The sequence below is a fragment of the Epinephelus moara genome, chromosome 21, assembly GCF_006386435.1.
Source record: "Epinephelus moara isolate mb chromosome 21, YSFRI_EMoa_1.0, whole genome shotgun sequence".
NCBI classification, from domain to species: domain Eukaryota; kingdom Metazoa; phylum Chordata; class Actinopteri; order Perciformes; family Serranidae; genus Epinephelus; species Epinephelus moara.
Window position 1 is genome coordinate 36,780,783 of NC_065526.1, and position 10,671 is coordinate 36,791,453.

The following is a 10,671-nucleotide window of genomic DNA, read 5'->3' on the forward strand; positions in this document are numbered from 1 at the left end:
CATGTCACTTTTGTTTTCTTTTTTTAAAGAATATAAATCAAATATTCATATATGAGTGATATAAATCTCCCTGTGACCTCGTCAACTTATCCAGCGACCCTATATGGGCTCCCGGCCCCAAGGTTGAAAACTGTGGCCTAACTGTCATGTGGAAAACTTGTATCTCCAAAATATGAAGGTTTAGGAGAATACAAATTTTTAAAGAAGTATGCTTCTGATACAATGTAGAAGGTTTTTAAATGCTTTTTCTAAACCTAGAAATGTTCTTAAAACACAAAGAAGCATGCAGTCCTTCAGCTCCCCTGAAAATATGATGCATATTTATTCTGATGTGGGGCTTTTTTCTTTTTTTGCAAAAAAAAAAAAAAAAAAAAAAAATACATACATACACACATATATATATATATATATGTGTGTGTGTGTGTGTGTGTGTGTGTAGGCTATTTGACACGTGGGGCAACAATATATACTGTAAATGATATTGCATTGGACTATATATATTTTAATCTGAGCTACACTTTGTAAGAAACGTTTAAATCGTATTGTAATATTCTGCAGAAACTTTAAAGTTGCACCAAAGTAGTTAAAGTAAAAATTCTGATCAATTGCCATGATTTTGTGCATCATTTGTTCTGTAGGCTACTGGCCACGTGCTGTTTAGACAGAAATGATGCAGTACATGCAGTTGATTTTAACTCTCTGTCAAACGGCCTTTTGTGGTGTCATTAAAAAAAAGCGTTTTGCAGTAAAAGCTAAAATACACAGGTGGTTTTGTGACCAGTGGCTACAGCACAACGAAACAACATTAGAGATGCAGTATTGATATCCTACTAGCTGTGCAGACTAGAAGCGTCCTCGATGTTGTGTCTGTGGTCCTCTCATTGTTATGCTAATCATCATCAAGATATTTCAATAAAACAAAATCAGCTTCACAGCAAAATAGCCTACTACATATTTGGGCCATGTGATTTCTTTCTTTTTTTTCTTTCTTTTCCCTCTCTATTTTTCCAGGCTTGTTTCAGTTCGTATAATAAAATGAGCTCTTGAAAATATACATTTGCATTGTTGTATTTTATTTACCATCACACCATAATGATATAAATTATTTACATGTAGGATCATATAAAGGAGAACTTCAGCTGAGCGGGGAAAAACAAGTAAATGTGTCCGTTATTCATCTTTAAAAATCCTGATGTCAAAATCCCATCGTAGAAAACAGCTGCTCTTTCTGTAAATATGTTTAGGTTGTATTTACTTAACTTTTAAGGCAGAAGCTTGTCCAGGTTTGTAATTGAATGCAAGCAAAACTCCTGTAACACAGTCTAGAAAATAAAAAGAAACATTCACAGCATCATAAGACCACGATTTGGTTTGGGTCCACATTAATCAGACCCGGCAGAAGGCCTGTCAGATGGTGCATTCAAACAGAAAAGTTATTACAGGAAAATAAGTTATGTAAACACTCCAGAGCCCCGTTTCCACATAGCTATAGATGCTCATTGTATTATAAATAAGAATATACTGGTCTTTGTTAACAACAAATAAAACCTTGCCTATTTTCTTGAACATTCGTAGATAGCCTGTACTATAGGTCCATGGTTTGGCCGGAGGGTGCGGTGCCAAAGTCGGCAGACGGTTGGAGATAAATGGAAAGAATGTCCCTTGCTGATGATAGCTGGCTGTGGGACATAATGTAAAAAAAAAATTCGGGGATAAATAGGTTATTTTTAAAGACATCTTTTCAAATTTATAGGACATAAAAAAAAAAAATAAAAAAAAAAAGTTTGATGTTTTTCTTTCAGTACTAATATCAGATAAATTCAAATGGAAAGGGCTGGTGTGTTCAGTGGCGTGTGGGGTTTTTGCCAGTTCTTTTGTGGAAATTAATTTGGTTATTAAACAATGTTCACCAGACAGCTTCTAGAAAGCAGACCTTTAATTCCAGACATAAAATGTGTCGTTACATTCCCAAATTTCAAAATTTTGGCGCCCATAAAAGGCTATAGAAGGCTACTCTGACACCAAAACAACCAGACCTGCAGGTAAACATTCACTACAGTACGCCGACAGAGGGGAACACCGCAAGAAAAAATAAGAAGAGAGCAGAAAACAGCCATTAAAGTCAGAAAGAACAAAACAAAAACAGAAACACACAAAGTAGGCTATTTTCTCAATTCACAGTTCCCAGAATGCAGCAGAAAAAATCTTTGGATTTCAGCATATAGTTTTCATAATCAATAAAGTTCCTCAGACACAACAGTTGAGCCTAACGGGACACAGGGCTGTAGTGCGCGTGACGGCTGTCCACTCTACTGTCATCTCCTCGAGCTCGTCCTGTTCTCAGCTCCTATTGGATAGTGTTGACTCACTTTCCCCGCCTCTAAAAAAACATCAAAGGTATGTTTCCTGTGTTTGGACCATTAGGTGACCTTTACCCCTGCCATATAGTTTAAAGTTTAACATCACGTTGTGCCCATTCTGAAGCCTTTTGTCTTAATGAGTCGAAATTAAATGTCGGAGGGCAGGATTCCAGTAGGCAGGCAGGTAGCCTACTGCTGGAGCTCTAACATCACGGTGACACTCTGTGAACTCTGTAAATAGTAAGCTAAAGTTTCGTCCACACTTAGCCTAATTGTCTGTATTTGACCATAATTAATTGCTAGTGTCCACCGCTTTGAACCTCGTTTTGACCACGGCACTAGACCTGACAGTGCTAACATGTCAGAATATGGATGTTCTGGATGTTTCTTTAAAGGTGAAGAGCTACAACTCAAGTAGGAAACTTGGAAACTTGGGTTGGCTGAAATTTGGAGCTTTCTGAGATCACTAAAGATGGCGGGGTACAGTGTTACAACTATGATCCAAGTAACATTAATTATAATGTTGAAAAATGTCAAAATAGTCATTTTATTAGCAATGAAAACCTTTATGAAAACATGGGTTTTATCCCTGGTGTCTGAAATTAGCCTAACTTTATTGCTTCAGCTGCCAGTAGCTAATAGGCCTACAATTTTAGCTAACGAATAATACATGATTTTACCGGCACAATTTAGCCTAAAGAGCCTTTTCCCAATTTTGAAATGTGACCACATAGCTTATGAGTTCTTCAGGCCTCCTTAACAGAGCGGAGCCAAGTCATTGCTGCAGCCTAAAGATAGCTTACATTAGATGTTGCATAGGTAACAGTAAGGTTAACAGTTCAAAGCATCCACAGCTGGTTTCACTGGACATCTGATAGGCCTACGGTTTGTAGCTTATAACATACCTGCTGAAATTCTGATTTCTTTCTGTAGCCTGAACGCAGCACCATTTTTGACTTGGATCGGACATCGTCATAACTACAGCCCTGAGGACACGTAGCCACACACTCACGCACGCGCACACACACTCTAAAGACCAACAAAATGTCACAATATCGTCTCTGGTTGAGTTTTAAATATGAATGCTGGTACTGAAGTGATTTTATTGCATGTTTCAGGATCCCCCCTCCCCCCCGCCTGTCCCCGTTTGTCCTCTACTCGCTGTCCGACTTGGCATCCTTGGACGCGGCATGGTTGTACAGTCCCTGCGCCATCAGATGCAGCGCCAGAGCGTTTTTATTCCCGGTGGCTTTCTTGATTTTGGCCCGTTTGTTCTGAAACCATATTTTGATCTGAGACTCGTTTAGGCCAAGATCCCGGGCCAGGCTCTGCCTCCGCTGCTCCGTCAGGTACCGGTTGTTCTGGAACTCAGTTTTTAACCGGTGGAGTTGCTCCGCAGTGAAAGCCGTCCGGGGCCGCTTGTCCTCTTTACTCGGGGTCGCTGCCTTCTTTGGTTTGCGGGATCTGGGCCCTTGGGTGGGGATGGGGGGTAAGGGTAATAACAAAAAGACACCCAGTAGTTAGGGTCAGTACTTTTGAGCTTTCTCATATCTTAAAATCACAGGGAGGCTATAATAACAGTGGATACTGCATATAAAAACATATCAGCAGAAAGTGTCTATTCACGTTTGTGCCAAAATGAGCTAAGTTTCAAACGTTTTAATGCGTCAGGATCTTCAGTTAGTGGACACACATTCCGCAAACAACATCTGATCTCATTTTGCATCATATAAGAAGATTTTAGTTATTAACTAGGACATCATTTAGTAGTGTTATATTTTTCTCTGTCAGCTAAAGGCCTGCGTGGTGTTATAAAAGCCCCTTAGGGGACCTAAACATGCTGTTACACATGTAAAGCCAGTGTTGGAAGTACGCAGGTCTTTACTACGTAACAATAGTAATACCACAGTGTAAAAATACTCTGTTACACGTCAAAGTACTGCATTCAAAATATTACTGACGTACAAAAGTATTTGCATCAAATAAAGTACCAAAACTAAAAGTAGCTACTTATTATACAGAATGGCTCATTTCATAATCAGATATATTGCATCATAATTAGTGCTGCGACCTGTTTATCACATTAATGTTGCAGCTGGTAAAGTTGGAATTGATTTTATCTACTTTACTGCGGGGTGGCTTTTGAATTATACATCACAGTTTTTTAGTTAATTTAGCCTTTATTTTGTTTAATATTCTGAATCTACAAAGTAAATAAACCTGTCAAATAAAAAAGTATGTTTTCATTCACACTGTAGCGGAAGTGAAGTAGGCCTATAGAATATAGGTAATACAGATACTCAAGTTAAGTAAAAGTACCTCAAAATATGAACTGAAATAGCCTGCAGTAGGCATACTTGAGCAAATTTACTTTCCACCACTGACATTAGCAGTTTGAATGTAGCATTAAATATATATTGCCGTTTACTGAAATATTAATGGTGATCTTTGAGTCGTAATGACTGAATAAATAGAGGACGTTTGGGAGGAATTACTAAATAAAAAAGTTCAGTAATGTGTACAGATTTAAATCATTGTTATAGACAAGAATCCCTTGATTATGATTACAGTAAAATGATCAACCAATCTCACGAGTTAAATGTTTCTTTAATCAAAATGAGTTGTCTATGTCATGCTATCTTTTATGATCATCATTTTTGTTGCACCTGTAAGGGTTAAATAATTGAAAGAAGAGATGCCAGTCAGAGATGAAATATTCTGAGATACACTAGGAAAAAAAGAAAATTGTTAATTCCAACCACATCTGTTAAACTAGGAATGAAATGAAGACTATTCTGCAGTAGAGTTGAGAGCAGCAGCCCATCAGGCTGCATGGCTGCATGTCCTCTCTGCTGCAGCAGACTTCAATGAGAACAGGAGGAGGAGGGTGGAGGGTGCAGATGGGGGTGGGGTTAGGATATGATGGAGGATGGGGAGTTAGGCGCCTCTTTCCCTCCCTGTTACCATAGGAACTCCATTTTTAAAAACTAGTTTTCCCAAAAAAAGAGTGATAAGCCCTTTGTTTGTATTATAATATTCGGAGCTTTCTATGATGAAGAAGTCAAATGGCAGATAATGGAGAACGAATGGAAAAAGATATTTCCGCTTTGGTGCGGAAAGTATAAAAACATAGAAGGCCTAAATCAATTGTGCCATCCAATAGTTAGTCTATAGACAATATGAGGTGTTTATAAGCCCGTTAAACTAAAGTTTGACAACAATGCGCTTTCTTTACACATTCTAGCATTTTGTAGAATCGTAATTGAAGCATCGACTCATTTCTACAGAGTTATGGCTGGTTTAAGATGCCTAATAATGGTGGGGAAAGCTGCAGCCTCCCTGACCTCTTTGAAGGCCTTTGTGGTCATTATCATAAATTTGAGCCTGGACCTCGATGGAAACTTTTTTGTGTGTGCCCATACAACAATAAATACAACATTTCGGACTGTTCTCGCCTCGTTTTGAGCTCTTCCAAACGCTCCTTCGGTACATCGCGAGGTCCCCCCCCCAACCTCTTAGCTGCTAGTTTGTTTTCAGCAACATTTTTTAACAGTTGAACGCGTTTCTAAATCACCTCAAAGGGAAAGTCCAAGTGCACCATGCGTCCACTGGTAAACTAACCCCAGCCTAGAGCAAACCTTTCACTTTATTTATAATAACAGGACCGTGCTTATTTAAATGCTGGAATAAAGCAGTGCAGTTCACACAGAGCGATGCGGCATTAGAAGAAAAAGGTTTTTGGTCGTCTGAAATGCAAAATGGCTAAAATCGAATAATTTCATAGCATGTTCATAACATAAACATGTTGTCAAAATTTATTATTTATATTTGGTTGACGAGTGAAAAGGCTTTGAAGTTGTGTTCAGGATTTGACATGGAATCTTGTCTTTTGGGACACACGGCCCTCACTTTTTGGACCCCCCCCCATTGTCAAAAAATATGCTAATGGAATATCAACAAAGAAGACTGAGGAACAATGGCGTTAAACTTGGTTTTACTTCACTTCTTCACATTTTTAACATCACTTTCGAACCGCATTTCATTTTAACTTAATTTCCACGACAGTTTTCGTCGACACAGTGTCGTCTTGTCCGCTTTATTGTTATTTAAACGCCAAAATCCGGATCGAATTCCATCCAAAACAAGTCCAAATACTTTCTAATTCGTGTGTAAAGTAGTTTATTTTAAGTAAAATATGTTTTGCCTGCTCCACGAGTGCTACTATCATTTATTAAATACTGGAATTGTGAAATAATGAAGATAATATTAGTTATGATGGCGTAATAACGGGTTTGTCAATTGTTGCAAGTGATATGTCTATTAAGTAGGGTTGGGGGTCGCTCAGCTCAGAGAATAAAATGTCACCCTCTTTAAAGAATTAACCTCAACAGCTTTTCAACTTAAAAATGATGCAATCAGAGCTTTTTACTCTTTCTGAAAGAAGAGGAGCTGTTTTCTGTAATTTAGACTTTTTCAAATTTTGTTAACTGCCTATATGATATTAAATAGCCTACCATAATCGGCCTTTGTTTATTTATTTATTCATTTTCTTTCTTTCAGTTAACGAAAAGTGGCTGAGCGATATTTCTCCACCAACCTGATGACGGGCGGTCTGAGTAGCGGGTACAATAAACCCACGCCGGCCACAGCATCGATTTGGACGCAGGGGCCGAGCTGGCCTGGGGGCTGCGGCAGCTGTCCCCGCCGCCCCCCCGGCCCTTCACAGCCACATCACCGGCTATCAGGTCAGATCTCCTGGCCTCAGTGTCCGGATTCTGGTCGTCCGATGCTCCCGTGTCCTCCTCCTTCTCCTCGTCGCCTCCTGCTCCACCCTGCTGTGGGTTGCCAGTTTTGGAGGACTTTCTCCCTGTCAGCTCCTCTCTTCGTATAATTACTCCCAGACTGTCTCCCTCCCGGACCAAAGTCCTGTCCTTCCTCTTTCGGCCGAAGTCCGGTCTTAAAATGTTGTCGATGTAAAAGTTGGTGATCCTGTGGGACTGCTGGTTGTTAGGTGCCTGGAGGAGAGGCAGGATGGCCCGGTTGGACTCCTCGCCGGAGTCCTCTGGGCGCTCTGGATCTCGACGAGCATTTTCTTCCATAATGATGAAGCCTGATCACCCTCAGCACCTCTGTCTCTGCGCCCTTCTACAAACAAATTATTCCAATTTCGTGTTGTCCTGTTCGCCTTCTTATTAACTAATTACTATATTTTTTTACTGGAAAAAGAAAACCGTTGACGAGCTTCACTAATTCCTTTTCTGGTGGAATAGTTTATTGTTTCTGCTGTGAAAACGCGCCTCTTCTGAATTTGACAAAGAAAAATCATGCTTAAGTTTCTGGTCAAAGCCTCCTCCTCATGGCTGCATTGGGCGATTAAATGTTTTTATCTAAAAAATAAAAACGAGTTGGAAAAACTATAGACTATTTATTTTTTCCGGGTCCCTGCACACAATTATTGATGCTTCCAGCAGAACTAAAGTGCCCTGATAAAGACGCCGCTCAAATACTTTCACTACGGATTTTGGTTCTCATTTCTGATTGGCTGCGAGAGGCTGTGATGACGTTGTACTACGGGTCTCTCAGACACGTGCCTCAGACCAATAAAGGCGCAGAGTTGGTGTCATGTGAGGTTCCCGGAATTCCCTGGAGACGCAGAGTAATCCAATCCACCCAGTCAGTTTATGATGCGTTCAGGTTGCAGCGGACATTTCTTATTAGCCTACTTGAACATTTAAAGCCACAGACTGAAGTTTGAATAAGGTCAGGGTTGCTGTTAGTGAAAAATACTCTTCGGCCCAGCTTTCAGGTATAAATAATAAAAGCCCTGCTGACTTCCAGTCATCACATGAACATGATGTCATTACATGTCAACAGTGTCACAGTGCAACACACCCCATAGACTCATTTGGTGCGGGTTAGCCAGTGTTTGTGTTGGACTATGGGCTGGAAATAATGAAGATGAATCGCCAGAGTCTGTGGACAACGAATCTGAAATGCAGCTGAACTGCCTTGAATGGAGCTGAACGTGTTTATTATTTTGAGTTGTTGTGAGAACTGGTCAGCAGTTATGATTTCAATTAATCAGCCCAGTCACCAGAAGAAAATGTTGCCATTGTACATTTCTGCAACCCATGAATACATTACATTTGTACGTTTCATACGTGTCATATCAAAGCCCCTAAAGAGACATAGTATATGAGCTGACTTTGTCACTGGGAGGTGGAGAGGATGACGGATGGTGTGCCTCTTAGGCAAGAACCCTGCCAGTCCACTGCTTGAGACCAATAAGCAACAAAAGCTGTTGGCTTTAGCGAGTCATCACTGTGTTTCCAGAAGATGTTTAGGCCCCAAATGTGGGTGTTTCTTAGCAGCCGGTTTTTCCACTGGAGATGGTGCTATGACAAGCAGTTTGTATTTGCTGAGACATTGCTGCATTTCCTGCCAAGATAGTGACACAAAAAGTGTTTTGTTTTTTTGTTTTTTTACTGGAACATGGCTGTGTTTCCAGCAGGGATTGTGCCACCAAAACTGGGTATTTTAAGCCCAAACAGGATCTTTTCCTTACCATAACCAGGTTTTTTGTACCTAAAGCTAACCACATGTCAACCACAGCATTGTTGAAACATAAATAAGCGTGAAGTTTCAACATATACACAACATCATAATGGAAATTCAGCATGTCCATGGTTTGCAAAAACCTCAATGCCAAAATTCTGGTGCTTTGGTTGCATGTAAACCCTTTGTGATATATTGTACAGGTTACCCCAAATAAAAACATGCAAAACAATAGTCCATGCATTTTTTATTCAAAAGACGGGTGTTAAAAGTTTCAAGGACAAAAAAGACTACACTTAAGTTTGGGTGTATTTCCTGTAGCCCAGAGAGTTATAGAGTTATGAGGTGGTTTTCATTTTATGGTTTTAAGGGTCGAAGTAAAGGCCTGCATTGCATTCAAACTAAAAAGGATTTACCATTTTACAACTTTATGAAATTTAGAAAATTTGCAGGTGCACCTCATTCACCATTTGAAATGTATCATTCACATTTAGTTTGTAGGCTACACTTTCAATACTGTGATGACCCGCAGGCTATTTTCACCTGCACCATCCTTCCCACAGAGCCGGAGCAGCACACATAAGGTGTATTACCAGCATTTCTTTCATTACCAGCATTATCTGCTCTAATTCCATGTGTTACACATCACCAGGCTAACAAAGAACAGGACAATCGAACAGCTCAGTGGTTCAGTTACAGCCTGTGTTCCCATACAGAAGTGTTCTAGTCCATTTCTAGAGCTCAACAGGCCAAACTATAACACACTGACTGCTCAGTCTGTCTTCTGCTAGTGTCCCAGTCCCCTCCATGGTTTCTCTTTTAAAGGCACATTCTGTTAATATTTTTGATAAAATGTGAATCTGAGTAAATGTACCTGTAAATTATAGTGTTTTGAAATTTCAGCAGTGTCGCAGTAAAGTCCAATCTGTTGATGGGTGACCATAAAGGCTCAGTGTCCTGACCTCTTATCAGTGGATAAAACATTGTGTGTGGCTAGTTTGGCTATATTTATGTATATATGTATACGTGTGTGTGTGTGTGTGTGTGTACATATGTAGCTACATACACATAATATGGGACAATTTCAGCCCACCTAACGTAGGTGCCTGTTTGGAGAAGGTGCGTTCAAGATCAGCTCGTGGCTGCATACAAAATCACAGGTGAACAGAGTCGGCTTCGCTCCTGTCAGCGCGAACTGAGGCGAAGATGCTTCTGCTCGAGGTGAAGAGATAACCCCAGGTTCTCGGAGCTGGATGAGCCCTGTGTAACTGATTGCACAGAGAAAAGATAAGACTGAGTGGGCATGGCGTGAAAACGAGAGCAATTTCACAAAACCACACACACACACACACACACACACACACACACACACACACACACACACACACACACACACAAACCTTATGTTCTGTCCCGGTGTGTTTTAGTTCTGCATTTATCACCCAGTGTGTATCTTTGTGTGGAACACATTCCAGTGAGTCTTTCTCACTGTTGGGAGAGGTTTGCCATTAGGGCTTACTGACAGAAAGTCATTCCTGGGGTAAGGCTGGGATGAATAGACTTCTGTCAGAAAGGGCTGAAAGAAACCTGTACCCTGTTGGTAATCTTCTCCTTTGTGCGACTTTTCCGCGCAACTAAGGGAATGGCAAATTGGTTTGGTGTTGTTCCTGAATGCAGCTCATGGGTGACTGAAAACTGCCGAACTAGTGACAGTCCAAGTCAGATTTCACCTACTGACACACACGCACACACACAC

General features: G+C 40.4%; 1 protein-coding gene across 1 annotated transcript; it reads right to left on the reverse strand.

Annotated features, from left to right (window-relative positions):
* Window positions 1-354: 354 nt before the first annotated feature.
* On the reverse strand, window positions 355-9,706 carry LOC126408998 (homeobox protein engrailed-2b-like). Its single transcript, XM_050074854.1, has 2 exons — window positions 6,958-9,706; window positions 355-3,831 (listed from the first exon to the last, which is right to left on the reverse strand). The coding sequence occupies exons 1-2, from the start codon at window positions 7,457-7,459 to the stop codon at window positions 3,515-3,517; spliced, it is 819 nt and encodes a 272-aa protein (XP_049930811.1). The 5' UTR covers window positions 7,460-9,706; the 3' UTR covers window positions 355-3,514.
* Window positions 9,707-10,671: the final 965 nt, after the last annotated feature.

Excerpts from the sequence above, each read along its gene's own strand:
- LOC126408998 (XM_050074854.1), bottom strand. The coding sequence starts at position 7,459 with ATGGAAGAAAATGCTCGTCGAGATCCAGAGCGCCCAGAGGACTCCGGC. Across the intron at positions 3,832-6,957 it reads CTCAGACCGCCCGTCATCAG|GGCCCAGATCCCGCAAACCA; the intron begins GTTGGTGGAGAA and ends TCCCCACCCAAG.